Raw genomic sequence first — 26,754 nt, 5'->3', positions numbered from 1 at the left:
AAACTTCATCAATCCTTTATTGAAAAACAAATACACAATACAGTATAAAAACAAGAAAGCCTCTTAGCCAATTTTCTTTTAAATTAAATGACCTTTAAATAAACTAAACTGAATGTGTCTGAATGTGTGATCAAGCTTAACTGGAAGAAAAACAGGGAAAGCAAGTACGAGGCTTTACATTTTCTTTAAATAAACTAAAGTGAATCAAGAGAATTAGAAACAATAACTATAAACACAAATGCGGGACGGTCTTAATCCATGTCCTCCTCTTCATCTCTCTGTCCATGAGACTGAGTTCCACGGTCAGGGTCATTGAGCCGGAGTATACGGATCAGTTTGTTAGAGGGGATAGAGCTGAGAAAACAAAAAGACAAATAGTAATAGCAATTAAATGGTTGACTGGACTGGTTGCTCTGCTCTGGCATAACATGTGTTAATTCTGTGAAACTGCTTGACTGCTTGGCCAACACGGTTCTAATATACAACTATTGTTTCTCCACAAGAACCGACAATTATGGCTCTAGATGGTATTGACTAAGCTACGCCATTATATGAATCATTTATGAATAACCTAAAAGGGATAGGCAATATAGATGATCACGTGGGCATTTGTCATTGCCAAAGTTTGATTAGTGAGGGCTACAACCAGTTCCCAGCAATAATTCACATACAGAAAGCCTCATTTAGTTATAGACGGCAAGAAAATAGCATTTGATCATGCAGCAACTGAGTTACACACGGCTCCAGACTGGCTTCTATGCTCTTATAATAATTTATTTTCACAACTCCAAATTTGCCTTAAAAATAACCTTCCATTCATTAACAATTTGGGCAACAAGTAAAAGTTCCTGCTTCCAGTTAAGTTTTTGTTTACAGAGCAATGTATTGTATGGCTTATTGTAGGTTACTAACTGCACTAAATGTAATAGGCTGTTTAAACACATTTTCATTTCATTATTTTATGCGGGGTCAAGCATCACAATAGGCGGAACATCTTTGCCTGAATTTTATGATTAATTCAATTAGCTGACAGTCTTACAGCCATGAGGCAGATCAGTATATCAACGACTATCACAGTGGCCAAAGTAAGTAATTGCATTCACGAAACATGTCATCCATAGTAGAGTCCGACCGATGCCAGATTGTTTTGTGCAAATCTTACTGGTAAATTAAAACACTTTGTGAATACAGACCCAGATTTCAACAGATAAGGTTGAATGTAATTAAGAGCAACAGTCACAACGACTGTTGAAATCCTCAATCAACATATTGTCACCTTCTTAAAATAAAGGCACATACTTTAAAGTAAAAAAATAGTAGTGGGACATGTCTTATTTTTTTTACATTTAATTAAATACAAATTTTGTATTATATATATATTTTCAATGATTATTTTTATTAAAAAGAAGACTTGGCCCATTATTTTATTTAAGGTGACGAAATCATCATTATGCTCATACAGGGATGTGATACATGGTGGCTAACCTCATGCTCTGTGGGGTGAGGAAGATGAATTGCCTGTTCCACTGGTTTGAGGCAACCTTTAACATCATGTCCATGGAAATCCTCCTGTTCACCATGTCCTGATAGATAAGACACACAGGCTTGCATCATTGTCTGAGAAATTAACCAACCGATTGAGAGCAACAAATATATCTAGTACCTGCCCATTTCTATAGCCAACATTAGTATCATACTAGATTCAAATACAAAAATATGAACTGTAAAATGGCGTGCCATTTATTCTAACAGACTTATTACCATGTAGACGTCAAACTCGTCGAGGCAGCGGAATGGGGCCTCCGTGATTGCCCACAGAGACAGCACAAAGCAGACGGTGGAGAAAGAACGCTCTCCCCCCGACAAGGAACGCATGTCGCTCAGATTAGCCTTACCACCCTGACCCGGCTGTACCTGGAGATGCCAAGATAAAAAGAGAGAAGGAAAATAGACAATAGGCAGATTTTATGTAGTAGGGAAGGAACAGTAGGGGACACATGGGGAAGATAGTAAGGGCCAAGGGTTTGAGAAAACAGATAGGGAAATGGATAGAGGGAAATGGATAGAGATGAATTGGTTAAGTGTCAGTTGATAGAGGGTGCATGATTATTCAATATATACAGCGTAAAAGAAAAAAAAAAAAAGGACAGTGTACACATATTACCATTTTTTTACACTTGAGTGCACGCACCCCTCACATGCATGCACACAACCCATTAAGACCTGAGGCGATTCTTTAAAAAAAAATCTAAATCCTAACAGTTTTTTTTTTTTAAATATAAAAAAAAGAAATCACGATTTTTCAAAAATAGCAGATCTACAAGCTCATAGCGCGGCACTCGGTGCCGCGCTATGAGCTTGTATATCTGCTATTTTTGAATAGCCAAAGAAATCGAAAGTGACACAGATGCGTTCCAGGTATTAATGGGTTAAATAAATTGGTCAAAACTGTCAATTTGAATACCTCTCCTATTGTTATGCCTCAAAATGCATTCATTGGGCCAGGCAATGCAAAAATCTCATACGCCCATTAGCAAATTGGCTTCCACGTCCAAAAAATGCTTTTGCGCACGGGTTGAAACATCAGCCGAGGCTGGTTTTAGGCATGAAAATGAAGACGGCACCGCAAATGTTTAGTAACTATGATCCAAGGTGTGTAGGCTGGGCAGGCTGTTAGGCTGGATAAGGGTATAGCGATGCAAAGAAGCACAACAAAGACATTTGCTTCACATATTAAGATAATTGTGTTCATGCTATTTAGCAAAGTAATCATTTCATCCTCACTTGTACAGCCACAACAGCTACCCTATTTTTCAGGCATTATAAATGAAATTGTGTCACAAAAGTTTGTATGCAAATATAATACAGAAAATGTGTCTTCAACATTTTTACAGTCCTACAAAGAATACATGCTTGGTTTTCATTGGAAAATACTGACAGGGAAGCTGCATTACAGATAAAATAATTCTTACTGAGACTGTGAGAGTTTCCTTCTTGTGATCAAACGCCATAGTCCCGGTGTAGCCTCTCTGGCCCAGCATACTATCAAAATAGTATTTACATCGAAGCGCCATCAAGCTAGGAGAGAGCAAGGAGACAGATTAGGTATAGAAAAGGGAAAGGAGGTAAGATGTAAAATGTTTAGCTGGTCAAATACAATATGTTTTTATATACAATTATTAAAACTGAGTTCATCCAGTCAGCCATACACTCTCACTCAAATCGATCGTTTTATTCAAAAGGTCCTGATTAAAACAAAGAAAACAACATAATAATGTAATGGTTCTGGAGATCTCTACACTACTCAATGCCATACTTAAAGAGCAACTTAACACAAACCATTATTTTGAGAGAATTTGGCAATTATGAAAATGCTATCAATTGTTAATTTCAATCCAGTGTTGAAAATCACAAATACTGCCCCCTATTGGTGTAAAGGGTTGGAAACCATCTCAACTTTGCACTTGATTTAAACCAGGCCCTCCTGGCGGCAGATGATCTGAATGGGCAGCAAGAAGCTGCTGAAGGTATTAAACAAAACGGAGGACAGGTCAAATGTGCGTGGGTCCCTTTTTCCACCACTACACTCTTTATACTCGACTGGATCATTACAACACTTGTTTGCTGCTCGCTTTTTAAGTGGGAGAGTTCCCTGGTTATTGTTAAACAAGTCACACAGTGGGAGTCGGAGGAGACAAGATCGACGATCGAGCGTTCCTCGAATGCACAATTTTAAGACTTATTCAAGCTGAAACCAATTCAATAAGTTGTTCTTTAAATACTGTGACACCTTTGAACAGATACTGACAGGTATTAGTTCCAACCAACCTCCTGAGCTCGTCATAAGCCTTGAGTCTCTGTGTGACAATTGCATCCAGGGTTTGAATGAATTTGTTGAGGGACTTCACTTGCATGCTCACATTCTTATAGTTCAGAGAGGCCTCGTGGTACTGCCTGGGGAGTCACACATGAACAGGTGAAATGAGAAGATAATTAGAGTGGGAAGCACTAGAGATGAACCGTACGGTTCAATATTAAACCAACGGTCCCATATAAGCAAGGCTTTACACCAGTCCAAGCAATGTCTACCTTTAAACAAACATTTGACAGCAGATGTGAGGTGGGAATAAGTATCAAGGTGACCTACCTAACAATCTCTTCTCGGTTGCCTTGCTGGTCCTGCTTGGAGGTGATCTTAAGCCTGAGACGGCTTATCTCTGTGTCCAGGCTCTTCAGAGTCCGATTCACCTCCAGTCGCTCAGGACACATCTCTGTGGCCTTGGCTACGGCTTCCTGCATCACATCACAGGGAGATATGAAAGTAAACATTCATACTAAATGTTTTGCATTAAAGCAACACAACGTATCTGAGCTCTTCAGCCCCAACGCCCCTCAAATTTTGAAGTTCTACCCCTTGAACTCTACACTAGGCATTCCGTTACTAACCCCACATGTCAACATTTTGTTTCAACTAATTGTGCACCTGCTTACATTAGGACAGCAAGAACTAATTTCTCTTGTCCCTATCAAGAGTACCTGGAGCTCCTGTTCCTTGACGTTCAGGGAGTCTTTGAGGGCCTGGATGCTTTTGATGTGGCCCTTGAGTTTATCCTCGTAATGCTTCAGGTGGTGCTTACACTTTCCGACCTCCTGGTCACTTACACTTAGCTCCTCCTACAGTGGGACACAGGAGAAAAAGGGGACAAACACTGCAATGTATAATTTGAGCATTGGTAGGATACGAGAAAGGCAAGCCGATTTGATCCAAATATGCCAGAATACCTTTATCAATGTGGCTTAACTGAACACACAGGTCATGACGCAATTCTTTGGAGCGATACCATTCAGTGTCAAGTCAATGTAAAGACGTGACATGTAGAAATATTTAACATTTTTGCCCGAAGCAGTGAAATGATTTTTGCCGAAGCGTACAGTGACAGTGTGTGGGGAAAATATTGCTTCAAGAGTAAGTGTCATGTCCTGTGTGATGACGGAGCGATGCATTATCCGATTTTAAGCCATGCGATAATTTGTATTGTATCCGGTGTGAATGCACATTGAAGACTATGTGCCACATTAAAGCTGCATTCCACAATAACATGGTCCATGAACCAGACAGGGATTGCGAGAATAGCGCATATTTTAACTGATTCCTGCAAATTCAGCACTTATGTGGTATATTCCCACATGTTTACAGCGATGTTAATATAATCGGTCTTCTGCCATTTTAGTTTTTTTTACTTTTCTGTGTGCAGGTGCCCTTGTCCTAAAGTCCGACCCAGTCCTCTTGACTCTCACAGACTGCCAACTGAGTGAACTACGCATGCACTGGTCACTCAGGAGACGAGGTACCGTTGAGTCCCTAGAGCCATTTGGGGCACTAGCAGAAAGCGCTACCTAATCCGGGACAGCATCTGTGTCATTTTAGATTTTGCCACATATATAGCAACATCTGTTTTTTTCAGAAAACAGGTAGGATTTAGGAGGCTTTTAGAATCGGCCTCAGGTGTCAAAGGGTTAATGTATCAATGTATCAAGACATTTTTTAGACAATAATGTGCAAATAGATTTGACATCAATATTTTAGGGCATCCCTAGTATCCATTATGTGTAGTGTGTGTACCTTGATATTTTCGACTTCCTCTGACACGCCATTGATCTGTTCCTTGTGCTGATTGTACTCCTGCTCAGACTCCTCGTAGGCAGTCTTGAGCTGGGCCATCTGAGCCAGCGATGTCTCCAACTCGCCATGCGTAGAGGAGATCTTACCCATAATCTCCTCCAGGTCCTCCTCCTGTGGGAGGTGGATGACATGAGGTGAGTCTAAGACATACTCTGAATGTGTATCTGATGAATGTGCATCTGATGTTGAGCTCCTACACCTGGGCTCAGGTTATAAAGTCCCCATAACCCCCCTTCAGGACTAACTAGACTCAGTAGGTCAAATTATAAGTGATCATAACTTTCCCCTGGATTCACGTAGTCAGTACTTGAATTAAAAAAGCAGGGGCTGCTAATCCTTGAGACATTCTGTGCATCTGTTAGACCGTTATCGATAGTGCCTTCATGAACGTGTGCTGCAAGTAGTCCTTTTCTCATCACTTTGGGACACTATGGCAATATTATGGTATTTTATAATATTTGTTGTAGGGCTAAAATTCCAATACCAGCCATTAAACAGAGAGGTCTACTGTATGTCAATGAAAAGCTGCAAATGATAACAAAAGCTTACATGATGTAAAATGTATCCCAGTGACGAAAACTACAACCAGTTTTGAAAGGCTTGGCCTTGTCATAGCTTGCTGTGTTAAATGCCAAAACAGTGATTGTGACATCAGCCATTAAGAATCAGGTTGATGTAATGGCGGGCTACAGACCATATCGGCATGGCCCACAAAATGAATATGTAAATTGTAGGAACACAGATTTTTTGGTAAATATCGTTCTATAGACCAAAAATTTAGCGTGAGTGTCCCTTTAAGAACTGTGGCAGAAAAGAAAGGTCTGGAAGAACCAAGCATAGAATAGAGGAGAGAAACAAACTAAAACCATGTAGGTTGTTTATATTTATGGAAACCACGAGCAGTTTTACGATACGCACCAGGGGCTTGAGGTCCTCAGATTGTGGCTCGTCTACATTCTGCAGCTCATTCACCTCTACCTGCAGTTTCCTAGCTTTTTCCTGGAACAAATTATATTAGAATTATATTTTCTATGAACTATGAATGTGCACATGATAAGACAAAAAAGGCAAGAACGTCAAAAGTGAAAAGCAGAAACGTACTTTGGTGTTTCTCTGCTCTATTTGGGCTCGCCTCAGCAGAGCCTCATTCTGCTTGATGTCTTCATCCACCTTCGCCATCTGATTCTGGAAACGAGCAGCCTGGCCCTTCTGGTTCTCTAGCTCTGACCTCAAGTGACTGGGAAGGGACAGAACGGGAGGTGAAAAAAGGAAGACGGGCAAAGACAGGAAAGAGAGATGTCACACAGTATTTAACTTTTCATTTAAATTGATTGCACAAGAGAGTGCAAAATGAAAACGCACAGTCTTTTTTTACTCTTTGCATTGTTCAATGTACAGGCCATCACACAGTAGAAAATGCACATTTCCATGCTGACCTGATCTCCTCCTCCACATCTCCACTGAGGTACTTGGCTCTGTTCTGTTCAGCGGTGTAGGCTCGGTTAGAGAAGATCTGGTCTCCCTCCTTAGTGATGGCCATGGAACAATTATCTGGCGGCTGTCTGCCCTGCATCACTCGACGAGCCTCTGTTTTGTCCTTTCTCAGAGAAATGAGCAGAGCCCAAAAATTAAGTCAATTGCTGTAACGAATACGAATATCTACAGCAGTATTGTTAATTAACTAAGGTCTTTTCCCAAACACAGTGAGCCATTATTGATTGTTGTCACCTTGATGAGCAGAATGCTTTCTATTCCCCTCTGGTCAATCAGGCAGTTGGCCACAACCGGGTCTTCAATTTCTAGAGATTGCAGCACTGAGGGATATTCACGATGGTTGACAGCCCTGGCACATATTTGCATGCAAGATATGCAAGATCAAACGATCAGACAAGCATTTAAATTTACAAATTTTACAACGGCAAAAGAATAACAGATAAGTACGGCCAATTTATTGTCCCCCTCTGCATTTTAATTTGGTATAGTAGTAAAACACGTATATGAAGCACTTTTCTTTTAGTATCGGCCATGCCTTCGGCCTGGCAGAGACAAATATAAAGTATCTCAAATGGGGTTACGTGTACCCCTAGAGGTACAAAGAGGAACTACATACAAATTGGAAAATCAAATGTACTTACAGAAATATTATGGCCATAGTTTAAAATATATCTCAGGGTGCATTAATTGCAGCTCTTTCACTACAGTTATTTGTATCGTTATAATGTAATTAGGGGTGGGCGATAAGGTAAAAATCTTCTCCAGGTAGGATAAAAAAATATATATTTTTTTTGTGTAGGGTTTTTAAGACAATATTGCAAGTTACAGTAGAAATGTCACTTGCAATTTACGAGGACTGGATAAGACTGGTTAATCCCCACTCTAACATTTTTTTCCGTTATACCAGCCCTTACCTCCTGCTGGTGTTGTGGACTTTCGTGAGGAAGGAGCTTGTGATAATGTTTGGCCTGCGGCCACCGGGGAATGTCTTGACCATGAGGCCTTTCAGCACCTTCTCATCCTCGTAGTTGTCACAGGCAAAGGCTTGCAGCTGGCCTTTCAGACAGATCTCCACAGCCAGGGCCAAATCAGGGTCCTTTATGCCAATACAGTAACCTAAGGAAGGGGGGGGGGTCAAGAGGGAGAAAGATGCAGATAAAGAAATGGGGGCAATTCGCTGCTGCTGTCAAGTATAGGGTCTCACTGGCACTTCGGGCAAGTCTGGAAGTGAGAGAACTTTTCTTTGCCCTTTTTCTTTTCAAAAACCTGAACAACAGTCGAGGTACAGACAACCAAGAAGAACAATGAAAAGAACAAAAGAGTTGTTGCACACAAATTTTAGATTATAGGATTTAGTAAATGATATAGTAAATGATGGGACCATGTCATGATGGAATGTGAGTGTATATATGTATTTATAGTTGATTAATGGAATGTGAGTGTATATATGCAATTATAGTTCATTAAATAACACAGCAATGCCAATGATGCTGTATACTGGCTCTGCACCAAACAAAGTAGTGATGCAATCAGACCAGTCATTATGCGTCGCCTGCGTTACAATGCATAAAAATAGCACTCTTTTTTTTTTTTTTATCACTTGAAATTTTTATTAATTTTTGTACACACAAACATACATTGTACAACACAAAAAGAAATGAAACAAAAACCCCCCCCAAAAAAAAGAACAAGACATAAAAAACAAGACAAAAAACTAAACCTAAGAAGACAAACATTTCGAAACCAACAACTGACTCTACATATGTCTTTTTGTTACAGTGCTACTTCATTCAATTAGAGTTCTTGTAGAATATCCATTTTGCCCATTTCTTTTCCATCTGTGCTTCCTGGAGTCTCAGTCGATGTGTCATATTTTCCATCACATAAATTTCCTCCACAAGCTCTTCCCAATGTTTTTGAGTGGGTATGTCCACCTGTCCCCATTTCCTTGTGATGTTTTTCTTCCCTGCTGCCAATAAAATCCTGACTAAATACCTGTCCTCCATCCGTACCTTTCCTGTTTCTAAGTCACATAAATATAAAACTTTACTGTCCATAGGTACCTCATATCCCAATATCTTCCGTAGTTGTTTATGTATCATTTTCCAAAAAGATTCAATTTTATGACATTTCCAGAAGACATGCGAGTGATCCACATTCGCCTCTCCACACTCCCTCCAGCATTGAACTTGTTTATTTAACTGTTTACTCTTCATTTTTGGAGTTATAAAGAACCTGATCAAATTTTTCCAGGAGAACTCCCTCCAGACCCGTGAATTGGTGGAGGTTTGATGTGTCATCCACATATTCACCCATTCTTTTTCTGTAATTTCTATATCAAGTTCCGTTTCCCATTTTTCTTTTATATAATCAGTTGTATGTTTACTATTTATAAATTTTCGGTATAATCCGGAAATAACCCGAACCTCTTTTCCTGTGTATGCGTTTATCATCATTTGAACCACACCATTCACTTCTCCAGAGGGTGTTTCCTGAATTTCCTTTTTATAATAGTCTCTTAGTTGTAGGTACCTATAGAATTCGTGTTTATTTAGATCATATTTATCGCTTAGTTCCTTAAAGCTCTCCAACTGCCCCTTTGTCACCAAAGTACACCATGCTGTCATGCCCTTATTCTGCCACTGTTTAAACCCTTTATCATATTCCGCCGGTTTGAAGGTACTATCTGCAGCTATCCATTTTAATACTCTTATGTCTTCTTTTAGTTTGTATTTTTTAACTATTTTAAACCAAATCTCCAATGTAAATAATGTAATTGGGTCGATGAGATGCTTCTTTTTCTTAAAATATTCAATGTCTCCTAAGAAACTCTGAATTGGTTTATTCTCAACTTCCTTCTCCATTTCTTTCCATTTGGACTCATAGTTAGGGTTACACCAACATACAGCATACCTCAGTTGAGCAGCTTCATAGTACATTTGTAAGTTGGGGAGACTCATCCCCCCCCTATCTTTTGGCAGTTTGAGAGTCAGAAATTTAACTCTAGGCTTTTTACCTCCCCATACAAATCTGGACAACAGTCTATCCCATTTTGTAAATTGGCTTTGGGGGACCTCTACTGGCAGAGCCTGGAACAGGTATAACAACCTAGCCAGTATATTTATTTTCACTGTCTCAATTCTAGAGTTAAGGTCCAGTGGCAATGTTGTCCATCGTTCTATATCTTTTTGGATTTTCTGATCTATTCCGGTGTAGTTGGCCTTATACAGTGTGGACATACTTTTAGTAATGTTAACTCCCAGATATTTAATACTTTTTTGATTCCAGTTGAAGTCAAAAGATTCCTTTATGTATGCATTTGGGGTATAATTCAATGCCAAAATCTGTGTTTTGGATATGTTGACCTTGTAGCCAGATAGGTGCCCAAATGTTTCTAATATATTGCCCAGCACAGGGAGTGAATCATTGGGTTTTCCGAGGAATGTTATTATATCATCGGCAAAAAGCCCGATCCGATGTTCTCTGCCATGGACCTCAACTCCATGTATACCCACATTTTGTCTCACCGCCTGTGCTAGTGGTTCTATGAAAAAATCGAACAAGGCGGGCGAGAGGCAGCACCCCTGGCGTGCTGAGCGCTGTAGATAGAATTTTTCGGACAAACTTCCATTGATTTTAATTCTCGCTGAGGGCTGCTGATATAATGATCTTATACTATGTACCGCCTCTTTGCTAAATCCAAATCTTGTCAGCACTGCATATAAGAACTCCCAAGAGACCCGATCATAGGCCTTGTCCGCGTCAATACTTACTAATAGTGCACTTGTATTCGTCCTCTGTACCTTATCTACAATGTGTATAGTTCTTCTAATACTATCATGGGTCTGGCGCCCTCTAATAAACCCAGTCTGATCTTCGTCGATCAGGTCTATCATGAGATCAGCCACTCTTTTGGACAGAATTTTCGTATACATTTTATAATCTACATTTAAAATGGATATTGGCCTATAGCTGCCACATTGCACCTTATCTCTCCCTTCTTTTAGTAAAACTGTAATTATTGCCTCTGACCATGAGGTTGGGATTTTGTGTTTTTTTAATGTCCAGTTAAAAGAAGCTAATAGTAAAGGTGCCAGCTCTTCCCTATACATTTTGTAGAATTCTGCAGGGAAACCGTCACTCCCTGGTGATTTGTTATTCTTAAATGAGCTGATTGCCTCCAATACCTCCTCCATTGTAATGCTTGCTGTTAATTTATCATTTTGTATTTTCCCAATTGAAGGCAGATCTAATTGTTCCAAATATGCTCTCATTTCTCCCTCCTCTACTTCCTTGGGTTGTGAGTATAAGTCCTCATAATAGTTTTTAAATATTCTCTCTATTTGTTCCGGTACACATGTCAGTTCTTCTGTCTGAGGATCTCTAATTTGACATATGTTACTCAATACCTGTTGTTTGCGTATTCGCTTTGCCAATAATTTGGTGGCCCTTGATCCAGCTTCATAATAGTTTTGTCTGAGGAACCTGTTATTTTTTTCAACCTCGTCAAGTTGTGTCTCTTTTATTTTTGTTTTCAGTTCTTGTATTAGTTTGTATACCGCCTCTTTTTTTGTTATCTGATATTCTTGTTCTAGCCCCCTCAATTTGTCATTGTTTTTCCTGTAGATTTCTAACTTAGCCTTTTTTACTATTACTGACTCCACTATCAATTTACCCCTCAGGACCGCTTTCATGGCATCTAGGACTACTGTCGGGTCCACCTCTTCATTATCATTTTCCTCTATATATCTTATTAACTCAGCTTTGATATTCTCCCTCCGTTGCTCATTGTTCAACATTCCCATATTAAGTCTCCAGATTGTTTGACGTTTCCTGTTATTCAATCTCAATTTCAAAGACACTGGATTATGGTCTGATACATCCGCCCCTCCAATCTCGCATTCAGTAACTCTATGACTCTCATCTGTGTTTATGAAAAACTGGTCTAATCTAGAATGCACTTTGTGTGCTGCAGAGTAATGTGTAAAGTCAATTAATAAAGGGTGAAGATATCTCCATATATCTATCAGTCCCATCTCCTTTAGTGATGTATTTACAAATTTAGCTAATTGAGTTTTCCCCCTTTTTAAACTTGACGTATCTTTTTTATCACACAAAACCGTATTAGTATCTCCTCCACAGATCAAAATTCCATTTGATTCCAAGGCTATGATATCAAACAAGGATTTGAAAAAATTCTTATCACTTTCCGGAGGTGCATATATATTTACCAAGGTTACCGGTTCATTATCTAGTTTTCCTTTCACTATAATATACCTCCCCTCTTTATCCTTAATTTCCTTTTCAAATGTAAAATTAATTGTATTAGATATCAAAATTATAACACCCCTTCTAGGACCTTTTCTATATGAACTATAATATGAATTCCTGTAGCCAAATCTTTTTAATTTCTCATGTTCCGTTTTTGTTAGATGAGTCTCTTGTAGGAAATATACCTGCATTTTTTCTTTTTTCAGTTTTGTCATCACTCTTTGTCTTTTTATCGGAGAATTAAGACCATTCACATTCAGTGACATTATCCCAACCACATTAGTCATCAAAAAACCTCATTTCTCTTCTTGTTACATATAACACTTGTACCTTCATCCCATAATGTTTACATCTAGTTGTCAGTTTCATACACTTAAAACAAAAAACATAAACCACATAAATTAACTTCCACACACGGGGTAAAACCTCCGTGACCCCTAGACCCTCATAATAGGGTGCGGGGGTAAGCCCCGTCTTACACGGGGGCCCCCCCCTAGGCATACTAGTACTAGACCCAACCCTTGGGCTTCCCCAGCGCCTAGCCAACATCCTCTTAATGAGAAAACTCTCCGTCGGTATGTATTAGCCCAAAAAAACCAAAACAAAAACAGAACAGAAACCATTTCGTTTTCATCAAACCTAGTTTGTAACAAAGACCCCATATTGAGTTGTATTCACTAAAATAACCAGTCATTTCTATTGTACGGGTGGGTTTGTTTCTATCTAACATATTTATATGACGTCAATTTTTTACATTCTTTCCCCCTATTTATTTTTACCTTCTCTCGTCATTTTCCCCCTTCTTTACCCCACCCCCCACCGTCATTTCAACTCAATGTTACCTCTTGTTTTCAGCAAAAAAAGGAATTCCTTATTTTCTTCTAAAACTTTTCAACTTCTCTGAAGCTCGATTCTTTGCTCCTCTCGCCCGTTCCACTCTCTTCCACTCCGAGGCTCCACTGCTCGCTCCCTTGCTTCCCTTCGTCTGTGCCGTCGTCGGATCCGCTCGACCCTCCGCCTTCGCTGCCGTTGTCGGCTCCTCCGTCGGCGATTCTACGTCTGGATCCCCGCTCAATCTTTCCTCCATGAAGCCTCTTTCCCTCATGGCTTGTGTGACTTCTTCCGCGTTGTTGTAAGTCTTCACTCCCTCCAGCCAGTGGACCCTCATCTTCGTGAAAGGAGTATTGAAACGGATTCCTCTCTCTTTGAGGATTTTCTTTGCTGGGAGGTAATCTTTTCTCATGCGAACGATTTCGGGAGGGTAATCATGATCGAATCCTAGCCGCTTGCCTTCCACTTGTATTTTCTTCTCCCAGGCCTTTCTCAGCACCATTTCTTTTGTCTCAAATTGTAGAAAGTTCAGCACAATGGATCTGGGGGGGGCAGACGGGTTATTCGGTTTCTGGTGGAGGGCTCGATGTCCCCTTTGTAATTGAAGTTGGGTTCCTGCGGGTAGATCCAGTTCGGATTGAAATAATTGTTCCATATACTTCATTACCGACTCCCCTTCAATTTCCTCTTTCAGATTGAAAACCCTGATGTTATTTCGTCTCGCCCTCGTCTCGAGCTCCAGTAGTTGTGCCTGTAAGATCTCCACATGGTCCACCAATACCATCATGGCCCCGTCCGCTCCTATCCTCCAATCTTCTACCTCTGATATGCGTGCTTGGGTCTCGTTGGTATCAGCCTTCAGCGTCGCTATTTCTCCGTCTTGTCTTTGCGCCTGGAGGTCTACCTCCATGCGAAAGTTTGTAATTTCGTCCTTAATGTCTTTCTTTATTTCTTCCTTAAACGAAGCTAGCTCTTGCTGTATTTCCTGTTTGAAAGAATTAAATTCTGATTTAAATTCTGCCGATATCCCAGCGAGTCCCGCACGCAGCGTTTCGTTGAATCCCCCGTCCATTTTTATCTCCGCTCCTCGTTCCCTTCGGTTCCCTCCGTCGTCGTCGCTGATTCCGATGCTTTATTCCTCTCTTGTAGGTCTTAAAATGATTCTATGGCTTCTTCTTTATATATTATTCATTTTATTTTCATTCTTTCCCCGTTTTGGTTCTGTTTCTGTCGAACTATTTTAACCGACTCTGGAGAGCAAACAAACTAAGCTGCTCCTCTCTCCGCCATCTTCCCGGAAGTCAAAAAAATAGCACTCTTAATAGCAGTATTTTTTTGTTGTAGCCATTAGCAGATTCATGTTTTTGGCTTATAAAAGATTTCCGACAAGAATTAGCACAATTCTCCACTTAGTTCAATAATAACATACAATATTTAAAATGTACGCTCATTAGTTATGTACTTCAATAGCCGTTGCCCCCTCCACCCGATATAGAGAGATATTTACCCAGTGGTCCACGGGGTGTCTGCTTGAACTGGCCCTTCTTGTAGGCTTCCTGGATGGTGTTGAGGAACGCTGGCATGTGCTCTCCAAAGCGCCGCAGACGGTTGGACCGGCTGCCCTCCATTGTCTGTAGATTCCTCCTGTTCATTTCTATGGACCTCTGGAGGGTGTCCTGCTCTCGCCTGATGACAGGGTGGAGAAGAGTCAAACACAGACACAAGAAGGCAAAGGGGTATTACATTTAATTAATCATAAAAGTTTAGCTAGTTTGTAAAGAAATTGTGGCTCTAGAACATGTAGGCTGGTTCAATATAAAATCCCCCCCATGGAAAGACCCCCATTGCAGGTCCATCACTATTGAGACACATCAACATTACCTCACTAGACTAATCTGTGTATGTCCCATATTAGAACCAAGCACTTCTAGAATACAGTATTGTATGAGGAACAGATATATAACTTCTATAGCTAAGGTGTGTCCATAGCCAAGAGGGTAGAGAGGCTGCCTGGGCACCACATTAATGGCATCTACTGCTTGCCGTTAGGATCGGTGTTGGGGTATTTGCTAAGTGCAATTTGTGCATCTGGAATTTGTCCTCAGCATCAACTCAAGGGCACAAAATTAATGTTATAACACACACACACACACACACACACACACACACACTTCAGTTAACCAGTCTTCAACGGATAATGAATTATTGTAGTGTATGCCATCAATCGTGTACCTGCCCCCATCTGTATATGCAAATGATAACTGATCTTGTAGCTCCAAACCTCTACTTAAATAAAAAAATAAAAAATGCAAAACAAAGTGTCTTACTGCCAGCCAGTCAGTTCCCTCGTCCCTACTACCCACCTCATCTTTCCGAGCTCCTCCTTAGTGAGGGTGATGGCCTGTTGGTACTGGTCCATCTGCTGGCCCAGTGTGGAGTCCTGGTGTCTCAAACTCTCCAGCTGAGCCTCATGCTTCTCTATAAGCGTTGCCCTCGCCTGACTCTCCTCCTCATTGCTCTTACTGATGCTAGAGGGAGGTAAAAAAATATAAAAAGATTGAACATTCAGGCACTGATTGTCTCGACACGGCTGTCTCGTAATAAACACTGGTGTAATTGATAGAGAAGCAGGAATGCACAAAAAAAAGAAAAAAAAAGAACAGTTAAACTAATCGATTAATAAAAATATTATATAAAAAATGATAATCGATCATTTAATAAAATAATCAATTAATAACCAATCCACATTTAGGGCATGTCATTACAGGCGACAAATTTCAAAAATAGTGAAATCTAGAAGCTCACAACTCTTCGCCTTGCAATACGTTTAGCTGGTAATCTGCCATTTTCACTTTTTGCACGAAACCGAAACACAAAAATGAGGTTGTTAATCCAAAAATATTCTATTAATCGAAAAAGTTATCTATTGAATAATCACTGTGCAGCAGTGGCACGGTTTTTGCCCTCAGCTCTTCCCTGAAAGTGGTAAGTGTAGAACTACCAAAGTCTACATGCCACAGAAATTACAACCTATAGCTACAGGTACACTTAGACCACCTCACCAAACTGCATTGTTGTTTTTGATTACGCCATCTACCCATAATGTACAATAGTATGTGAATAACAGTGAGCAGGCCACAGATAAAGATCCCTTTTGTGCAGAAATGTATTTATACATACTAAGAATTCTTCGCACATTATACACATATGTGTATTCTCTAGTGAGTTCAAAACAATACAAATGGTAAAAGGTGCATTTATATAGCGCTTTTATCCAAAGCGTTTTACATAGATTGTGCATTACATACACACAAATGTTCTTAAAACAGGGGACATATAGAGGATGGATGAACAGTTGGTACCTAAAATTGAGCTCCTCTATCCTCTTAGAGAGCTGGGCCTTGTCCTTCTCCAGAACTTTCAGGTTGGCCTTGTTTCTGTGTACACTGACCTGAAAGAGACACATTGTTCTTCTTCATGGAGTCAAAATGCTTTTTCTTCCTCTAATCCACTATGGGTGGACTTTGTGATACAGGAGTGAACACATTTTGTTCTGCATAGGTTTTGCAGGAGTGAACACTCTTACAAAATAGTTCTGTAATAGGTTTAGTTCGATATTGTGGTTGAAGTCTGACCTCGCCAGATTTGAGGAGGTTATTTTTTTTCTGGGCATTGGACTTCAGCTCTGCACATTGTGGCTGGAGGTCCTTGTAGCGCTGTGTGATGCCCTCCACCTGCTCCTGGATCTGCGTGAACTTCTGCTCAGCCTCCGTCACCTTGTTCTGTACAGGGGGTAGACAGTCAATAGTGAAATAGTAAGTCTAAAACAAAAATGAACACAAATTCAATCCATTACCATTCCATAAATTAGACTCACTGGCCCCGATTCATAACGAGGGTCGTAAATAAAGTTTGTAAAGGTAGGTCGTATTTTGGTAGTCACAAACGGACGTGCAATTCCCAAAGGGGTTCGTATATCACAGAGACGTGCGTACGACCAGCTCTATATTATAATGACCAGCTCTATATTATAATGACAGCCAGCTGGGCATGAAAATCCCGAGAGGTTCATTTACATTGCTCCACGCCCCATTTTGCACCATAAAAGGCGTGAACCGTGACTCAGCAGTTTCTCTCTGATCAGATCTGTCAGCTGGAGCCCCTTACCAGATTTGTGTTAGAATGTTTAAAAAATATTCCAAATATTCCACATTTTATTGCAAGATTTGTTTTGAAAATAGCAGATCTACAAGCTCACAACGCATCACGAAGTGCTTTGAGCTTGTAGATTGGCTTGTAGATCGGCTATCTCCAATGTATACACTACAGTATATCATTTCAATGTATGTATGTATGTATGTATATATATATATATATATATATATATATATATATATATATATATATATATATATATATATATATATATATATAGGTTTACAGACAGTTCTCATATGGCTAGCTTCTTTTGGGCTTATTTTCATAGACCTGGTTGCTTATTTCTCTCACAAAATCTGGCAACACGGAGCTGGGAGTTTAACTTCTCGTCCAAACTTAGAGATGTCGGCCGCATTGCCTTGACACTGACAGAGAACTTGAACATCATTCTGATCTGTCTGGAAGCGAGTCCCACTATTGCACGATGGATCAGCTGAACGTAATGTGTAATGTTTACAAGGTTTAACCCCGCCAGCAAATAATAGACTAATAACCTGGAAAGGATATTTCATAAGTCTTTTCTACTGAACATTGCTCACGTTTACCGAGGTAAAAAGATGAAAATAAATCCAGGGCATACAAGTGGAACGCTGCTATCCGATTATGGACCAGAGCTTATTGATTACTTATTGATTAAATTAGTTAATTTTTGATTAATATATCACTGTCCTACGTCGGAATGGGGAATGGATCTTCTGGACACAGCTTTCATCCATGGTAAAATGTATTAGGCTGTTGTGTGTGGCGTTCATGTGATCAATATACAGTAGAGTAGCCTACAGTAGGCTATTACAAATGAATACCGCGGCACGGACAGGTGCGTCAATCCTCCGCAGTTTCATTAAGGCATGATAGCCTATTTTCATTATTACGGTGGAATCTACATCATGTCTATATTATGCATAGGCTACAAGCAATACATCGTTTGACATTTATTTTTTATTTTTTATATATATGTTTTGACAAATGTTGGGCACATATATATTTTATTTGAGGTTTGCCACTTTTGTAATTGATTTTGGCATGAAGAATAAAGCATTCTAAAGACATACGCACATTTCAGCCCTGGTAAGACAGCCTAGGGGCTGACCTGAGAACGTGCGCACCTGACGCACAAAACACAGACCAAAAAACTTTTATGAATCCGACTGCAGGTGTAGGATTTGCCCTAAATGCCGGTACGTACAAAATATGGTCGTAAATCCCTTTATGAATCCGGGCCACTATGCCTATTCAAACTTGCACACCGAAGGCGTTTCTTTCATGTAATCAATTTGCCCAAAAATTTTGTTTTAACATTACATACATTGGTCTCTCTAAACAGACTGTTGGCTCACTTCCGCCATACACTCTGTGCAAAGGATGCGCCGAAAATACAAAGATGCAAAGAAACTACAGCAGAAGTCTGCTAGAGGGTAGCACGGACCGAAACGGACCTGTGAATAATTGCAATTGAATTAAAAATTGCTGGACTGGGTCTGAAAGGAACCCGATGATAATTGGACCCAGCCCGAAGTAGGACGGAGGAAAACTGGACCCGGTCCTTAACGGGCCGAGGATCTTTTGAAGATTTATTAGACCTGATCGGGTCTCTAGACCTGACTGGACCCGGTGCACATTTCACCGTGGCATTGAGGAGACTAGCCGTGAGTGTCACCTCCCCCCGCACCAGCAGAGCATCCGGAGTTGAGACAGGAGTGCGGTCTGTGTTGCAGAGACAGATTTGTTGACTTTCTTACAATAGGTAACCACGGTTATGTGAGCGATTGGATCACTCCAATCGTCATGCAGTGTTCTTGGGCGCCTCGAGAAGGGCACAAGGTGGAAAGGTGGGCCACGCAGGGATTCATGGCGGTTCAAAATATGTTTCACATTTTATTTTATCGAACGGAAATGAAGAAAAGACTTCCGTTCGTCAGCTTCCATTCACGTCTTTCAGGAGGTGTAGTTACAGACTATGTAGCATTCGAATATTGTGGAACAGTTCACCGGAAATAAAGCCATTAACCTGCATGAATGAGACACCAACTATATGAATAGTTTTGATGTGAAATACTCTTTGTACTGTATCATTCATTCATCACACCCCCGGTATGTAAAACAGCACTGTCAATAAAAAAAAACCAGAACCTGGCAACACGAGTTGCCAGGTTCTGGAAAGAAACAAGCATCCAGTGTTAAATCGTTCGGCAGTAGCGCTAGCCTCTCAGGCTAGCTACTCTCATGTTTGACTATCATGAGACTCCACAATGACTAGCAGTAGAGAAAAAAACAACTTTGCATCGGTTATAATAGACGAATCTCCCTAACCCACGCGCTCCCATTATGACAACGGAGGGGGTTTAAAAAATGACGACAGGGGAATCGATGGAAAAAAAGAACGCCACTTTTCACGTCAATAGGTGAGTAACGAGACATCAAAGACAACACTTAATTTGTCCGGTATTCTCCTTTAATGTAGAGCAGTTGGACCTCACCTTCCATTCTTGAACCTTCTCATCATATTTTGCTGTAGAACCTTGATCGCCCTGTAGCTTATCTTGCACCGGCTGCAGCTGCTGCTCCAATTCATTCACCTGCCATGTTTAACCAACGGTTAGTGTTATCTTGACAATACTGCATGCATTAATGTACTACAAATTAAAAAGATATGCTGATCTCACCATAGCCCAGGCCATCTTTTTCGCCAGCTCATTCAGCTTATTGTTCATCTCATCCAGTGATGCCAAGCTCTTATATTGCTCCTCTTTTTCTTGATAATTGCGCTTCAGGTCCGCCAAACACTGCAGCAAAGTCACAGATATATTAGCGATAGCTGACCAGTAAACACTGAGCCTATACAGGAAAAGCCAATCATATGTTTTTCAATTTGACATTTTAAAATCCAGCGTCAATATAGTTACATTATAAAGGAGGTGCGGGACATCTCTCAAAAGAGTTAAATGTTATCCTGTAAAGCCCTTTGAGACTGTAACAGTGATTACCCACTTATCTCATCCTATATACTTAGCTGACCAGAATCCCCCAGTGACCTATCAGGCCCCCACAATACCCCAGTGATCTATCAGGCCCCCAGCTCTTTGCCGAAAATAGCTGCTCTACAAGCTCACAAGGTGTTGCAATGTGACCAAAATCTGACATTTTCACTGAATGTTTCCCCAGGATAGAGACATAGGTTACAAATACATTTGAATTGAGTGAGCAGATGAGGTCTTACTTCCCCATGTTGTTCTATTTTAGACTCGGTGATTTGCTTGGTTTGTTTGATGTAAACGAAGTCCGCTTTCATCTGTTCCAGTTGGGTGGCCTTCATAAAAAACTGCACAGGGGGAAATAGAAATAAGCAATCCAACTGTACAGTGTAACCACAAGAAAAATAGCAATAGCTAAAGCATTTAGGCAATATAGATCACATATGGCACAAAGTAATAACGTCAATGTATTGCTCTAAGGGGACATTAAACTCACCCTGTATTTATCACCCTCTCCTTTGGAATGCAGGAAGTGCTTGCTCATCTCTTGCGTGAGAATTGAAACTGGGTTGTTCACCTAAAAAAGGAAAAGAATGTTAGATACAGATGACATATCGCTGACCCGTTGTGATGTGAACTGCAAATACTGGTCAAGTAAATACAGAATTAATAGACAAGTAGAGGATTCGAGTCACATTCAAACAAAAATTGCATGCTCGAGTTGTTTGAGTCAATCTGATTGAGAAGGAAGACTGTTTTATCCGATTTAGAAGGAAGCCCGTTTTATCCCAAAAGTTGAGGAGGAAATTTAAGAAAACCGTAAAACAAAATGCTGGTTTAGGGGCCGTGTCTACAGAAAGCAATTATATTAAGCTGCCAGTGCTTTTTTAATTTTATTTAGAGTAGCCAATAATTTTTTACCCTTTTTTCTCCCCAATTCAGTAGTTATGCCAATTGATTCCTCCCCACACACATTTCTGTGTTGTCGCTGCTGTCATATCCTACTTGACAGGTGCCGCCCCAGCCTGTAGGAGTACGTGCAATGACCGATATCACCCTCCCCCGAACACGTGCCAATTGTGTTCGTGTAGACGCTCGACAAAGCCGGATGCACCACGGTGAATTTGAACCCACAACCTGAGCGCCCTGCCATGGCTTTTCTATAAGACACACTTGAAAACGTGTCTTTCCTCCAGTGGAGCAGAATCCAAACATCAATGTGTGCAGGTAGCGACCACTTAGAATAAAGTGAAGTTATCACCAAATTCTCGCTGCGATAACTTTATTTTATTCTGTAACATTAACAGCTGTATGTTGGAATGTTGGCTTCCTTTGCCTTTTGTGAATAACACGAGATGCCAGTGGCGATTTGACCTAGTATGTTTTATCGCAGCTGCTAGCGTTTGATACAATGTGTTCACTGACATTTTTCTAATCTCCAAAAGCTTGTCTGCAATGCAGACATGGCATGACTTTAGTTACTTCATAGAGGGGATTGCTCGGAAGTAAGACTCCATACAGAGAAAATTTACGTTTTTTTAATAAAGCCAACTACATGCTTAAATTATGTGCATGATAGAGACTAGGCTCTTACACTAAACTTTCAGAAAGTCGGAGGCATCAGGATAGTGAAATATTTTGTATATGAAGATTAAATATCTCTTGGACATTAGCTTGCCTACTATTTCAAAGCAGCCTTGGCCATCAAAACCCAGAGAGCCATCAAAGTGAAAACCATCAAAACGTCACATTACCTTAAACAAGATATTGCTATTACCGGTAAGTAAGGTATTGCTATTAAGTATATCAACATGGACTGTGTGCGTCTGAAGTTGCTGGAAAAGGAGTGTAGGCATATGGAGCAGTTTTTACCTGAATATTGAAATTGTCCAGAACTGCCAGGAGCTCTTCTTTTTTGGATGATATAGTGTGACCTATGAGACAGGAGATAACTTGTTAAGAGAAAAATAAATAGACAAACAGAGCTCAGCGAATAAAGAGTGGAGTCCACGCTAGACTCCACCTAGTGAATGGGTATTTAATCTAGAACTCTTCATGGACTTCACCAGATTGGCTTTTCACTTTGTAGATCCTTGCCCCCTCGCGCGTTATCTTCAGATCTACTGTGATGGATGAACCATAGACTTCTGGCCTGTAAGCATCCCTCCCTCTGTTGCGCAAGGTGACTGAAACATCAGCTGAACTGTGAGAAAAGAGAAACACAGAACAGATCCATTTAGTGGCAAGTGAGGCAAATTGCAACAAACGGCATCACATCATGACATTTGAGTTTTGACCAGAAAGGAAACAGTGTTACTGGGAACGATGTAAACGCATGAAGTGGCACTGCATGCATTTACAATTAACCAAAAAGGGAGATCAAAATTAAAAGGTTTGAGGTCGTTCTTTACCGTTGTGTCTTGTGTACAGGTACATAAAAAGTCAAATGTATGTTTATGCATTCATGTATGCTTCTTCAGACATTGTAGTACCATAGGTAGTTGTAAGAAACAAAAAAAGTCAGAAAGCTAATATACTAAAGTAGCGCGCGCACACGCACACACACACACACCCCCCCCAACAGGGAACGGAGCTGTGCCTTCAGCCGTTTATCCTAGGTGGTCGTTCCTCATTCAAAAGTGCCTCATTTGTTGGCCACTATGAAATAAGATTAACTTTTTCAGTGGTATACCTATGACAAATATGTAGCACATTATCCAGGTTTAGTTCATAAATCTACAACAAAGCTCTTTTTTTGATGATTAAATAAAACAAAAAAGGACAAAAAATATCAAAGCAGTAAATATGTACAATATTTACCTTTCTCCTTCTTTCACAAATCCCTTAAGGGAGGACCCTCTGTTTGTGGCCTGTGCATTCCCCCCTAGGGCCACTATGAGTGCTGTCAGAACGGCACTCTTTCCACCTGTAACATTATGACACAGAGCACAGAAAGAAAGCACAGATGTAAGTAAGTGTACATACTGAGGTAAACAAAAACAGGTTAAAGGGATGAAAAGAATAAACATTAAACTCACTTCCATTGTTGCCAACAACAAAGTTGACATTGTTACCAAAAGTGAAAGGTCCCAACAGTGAGTGACACATGAAATTCTTCAAGGTAATGCTCTCCACGATGCCCACCTGAAGACCCTGCAGATGATCACACATCCGTTATTAAACGTCAAGATACATACCATGATCAATTCAACCATCTCTCCTGTGTCACTTTCTATTAGAGAGCAAAAGTCAAACACTAAAGAGGGGGGAATATTTTTAATTGGATCAGCAGATTAAAGGGCCACTTCACCGATTGTGTGCACAAATCCTATTTTTATGTTGCTGAGGACATTATAAAAATGATGTTGAATGTTTGGTTGTTGTTTTTTTCAATTCTGTGATGTCACAATTAAATCTCAGTTCTTCCTGGACTACAATGGACACGTTTCCTTTAGTTCCAGTTGGACTGGTTCCATCCCCGACACACACTATAAATTTGCAACACCACTAATATTTGCAGAAACAATACAAATGACCATTTACCTAATGCAGGTTAAAACAAATGCTTAATGAACTAATATAAAGAAATACGTAACAACACAAGTCACAAAGTATAGCAAAAGTAGCCAATCTACAAGCTCACAACACACGATGTGTCACATTGTGAGCTTGTAGATCGGCTATTTTTGCTACTTTATTAAGTGCCTGTGGGTTTAATAAATATTTACCCAATTAAGTCATAAAAATAACTACATTGGATACATTTGAACATTTCCTGAACAGTAACAGTTTTGGACACAATATAAAGTCTTCCACCCTCCAGTGACGATATCTTTAAGTTGGCAGCAGAAGTACCATGATAATAATAATACCTCTTGTGATGATCCAGCCTGTCTCAGAGGCTGGCTAGCGAGGCTAGACTGTGTCTGACTGGGACCAATAACATCCTCCACTTCTTCATCGTCGTCTTCAACAGGTGGGAGGTCTCCTGACTCGTCCTCAGCTCGGAGTTGTTTTCTGGGTGAGTTTTGGACAGAGCGGCGGCTCCTCTTCGACATATTGATCACTCTAATTACAAGTACAATGAAATAACCATAAATATCAAGGTATCCTCATTCATTAGGACTATATCTGTGTCAAGAGATGCATGGATGGACATGTTTTAGAAGAGTCTAACATGGAGTTTGAAGTTGAAATAGGATGGGCACTTTATCAGATGAATATTTTAAGAGGATAGGTCAAAATATCTCCATTTCTATCCACAAGCAACTCTTAGATGCCATCTTTAATATCTGGCATCTAGAGTTGCAATACCGACCCTTGACAGCCCATTCATCCAAACAGAAAAGTCTGATCTGATTGTATTAAACTACGTTTAACTCACAAACATTGCAGCTGCACGGAAAGCATGGATTATCCTCTTTGTATCTGCCAAGTTTTTGTTTCATAAAGTATTTTGTATTTCCAATTTTCTATACTTTTACTCCACTACATCTGAGGAAAATATTGTACTTTTATGCCACTACAATTATTTGAAAACTTTAGTTACTTTACTTAGTAGATTTAGAGTTGTATTACTTAAACGTACATTAACCACTTAAGCTCCATCTATACATACATATATTTTGGCTATTTGAAAATAGCCAATCTACAAGCTCATAACACGTTGTGTGAGCCTTTAGATCTGCTGTTTTCGAAAAATCTTTATACATATTTGAAAACTTGAAATTGAACATTTTGCATGAGTATAGAATAAGTATATTTTGATCCCACAAATAAATACACATCAATATTTAAATCAAACAACTTATAAACTATCATGGGGTGTGTGTAGCTACACAAAAGCCAGAGTAGACATTAAATTGACCCGGGGCGTGTTTTTAGGTGAAATACCGCTTGAGTGATCAAGTTTGTAAATACATCACCGTACGACAGTGTCGTGCGTCGGCGGAAATAGCAGATCTACAAGATCCCAAGGAGTCGCGTAAGCTACGCGTTGTGAACTTATAAATCTGCTAATGTATTTCTCCAAGCGACACCATCCTCCCGTCAAGTGTTTAACACAGAATGGCACCGCCCACCATAAAAATACACAAGTAAATTCATCAACACGGATTAAAAGGTTTTTCCTCTACATATAAGGTGAAGCTTTGTATTAATTTAGCTCAACTATTAACCGAATTTGTTCGGAGTCAAAACAAAAACAAAATTGGAACCCTTCTTTAGGGTTACCAAAAGACTCGCCCCATAACACGCTGGCCCCCATTTCTTTTCGCGGATCGCTCGCTCCCAGCGGTTCTTGTTTTACTGAGGATAACAAGGTTAGAAATAAATTTATGTTTAGGCATAGTTTTGCTGAGGTTGCGTTTAGGAATAAGGTTAGGTTTTGGTACCGTTTTACTGCGGTTACGTTTGGGAATAAGGTTAAGTTTAGACATAGTTCACCGAGTTTACGTTTAGGAATACCAGGTTGCCCCGGGGCGACTGTGTTTTGGGGCTTGCCTTTTGGTATTCACGTTTAGCAGCAGCTGTATAGCGCCCAGGAAGCTGTCCCGTGACAAACAAAACAAAACGGACGTCAATAATACTTTGCCGCCAGAATTGACAGAACGAAAGTTGCCTTTATGTGACAATAAGTTGATAAATGAACATACCTGACAGCAGCTGTCTAGAAGTAAAGACGAGAGAACAACATCCACCGACCACTTCGCGCGCGAGACACAAGCGTCTGTTTTGCTTCCTCTTCTTGTACACAATACTACTTGTTCTACTACCGTTTATTTTTGGCATTGTCAAATAGCGCCCCTTCTGGACCGGAGTGTCGTGTGGCCAGTGAACGTGGGCTCTATGCACTGCAAACATATTGCAAGAAATTGGGCCTGCTGTTACCTTACCAATGTTATTAAGGCTCTGTTCTATTCTGGTCAAACAGAGTCAGGGTAGATTATGTATGTTGGCTCACTGGAAACAACACCATGTGGTTCTAAACGTGTGGAGATTGTAGAATAGTTGTCTGGCGTGTCTAAGGGTCCATTTGGTTACATTTGTACACTCAGTTATGGGGTTACATGATATTAAGAAGTTTGACAACCACTGTGCTACACTAAATGGAACAGAGCCGTCATTATTATCATTGGTAACGCCTGTGAAGGAAGTAAAGAAGGGGTTTGAGAACCACTGCTAGAACAGTGATTCTAAACCTTTTTAATTTCACTGAACCCCATTTTCACTTTCACTGAGACTAGTCTTGTTGTCGTTGTTACCTTGTATGTGTAAACATACATA

At 40.1% G+C, this 26,754-nt stretch overlaps 1 protein-coding gene across 1 annotated transcript; it reads right to left on the bottom strand.

Moving 5' to 3' along the window:
• On the bottom strand, positions 1-26,218 carry LOC308103257 (structural maintenance of chromosomes protein 6-like). Its single transcript, XM_080453165.1, has 27 exons — positions 26,124-26,218; positions 24,342-24,537; positions 23,508-23,622; positions 23,290-23,395; positions 22,536-22,672; positions 22,342-22,403; positions 20,966-21,046; positions 20,715-20,816; positions 20,161-20,280; positions 19,975-20,073; positions 16,915-17,061; positions 16,642-16,730; positions 15,643-15,807; positions 14,787-14,965; positions 8,092-8,293; positions 7,412-7,526; positions 7,120-7,280; positions 6,785-6,920; positions 6,602-6,682; positions 5,624-5,794; positions 4,537-4,674; positions 4,148-4,293; positions 3,829-3,954; positions 2,973-3,078; positions 1,762-1,914; positions 1,486-1,583; positions 1-354 (listed from the first exon to the last, which is right to left on the bottom strand). Exons 2-27 carry the CDS (start codon positions 24,525-24,527, stop codon positions 252-254), a joined length of 3,324 nt encoding a protein of 1,107 aa, XP_080309291.1. The 5' UTR covers positions 24,528-24,537; positions 26,124-26,218; the 3' UTR covers positions 1-251.
• Between the last annotated feature and the right edge of the window lie 536 nt (positions 26,219-26,754).

Source organism: Gymnoscopelus braueri (assembly GCF_963280865.1).
Source record: "Gymnoscopelus braueri genome assembly, chromosome: 16".
Lineage (NCBI taxonomy): Eukaryota > Metazoa > Chordata > Actinopteri > Myctophiformes > Myctophidae > Gymnoscopelus > Gymnoscopelus braueri.
The sequence above is the reverse complement of the archived record's forward strand: the minus strand, read 5'-3'. Positions and strand labels throughout refer to the sequence as shown.

What these genes read in the sequence shown, in the direction of transcription:
- LOC308103257 (XM_080453165.1), bottom strand. Translation starts at nt 24,527, where the DNA reads ATGTCGAAGAGGAGCCGCCGCTCTGTCCAAAACTCACCCAGAAAACAA. An exon ending in AAAGCATTCTGCTCATCAAG is followed by an intron (nt 7,281 to 7,411) that starts GTGACAACAATC and finishes TCTCTGAGAAAG; the next exon opens with GACAAAACAGAGGCTCGTCG. An exon ending in GATGTGGAGGAGGAGATCAG is followed by an intron (nt 6,921 to 7,119) that starts GTCAGCATGGAA and finishes GTCCCTTCCCAG; the next exon opens with TCACTTGAGGTCAGAGCTAG.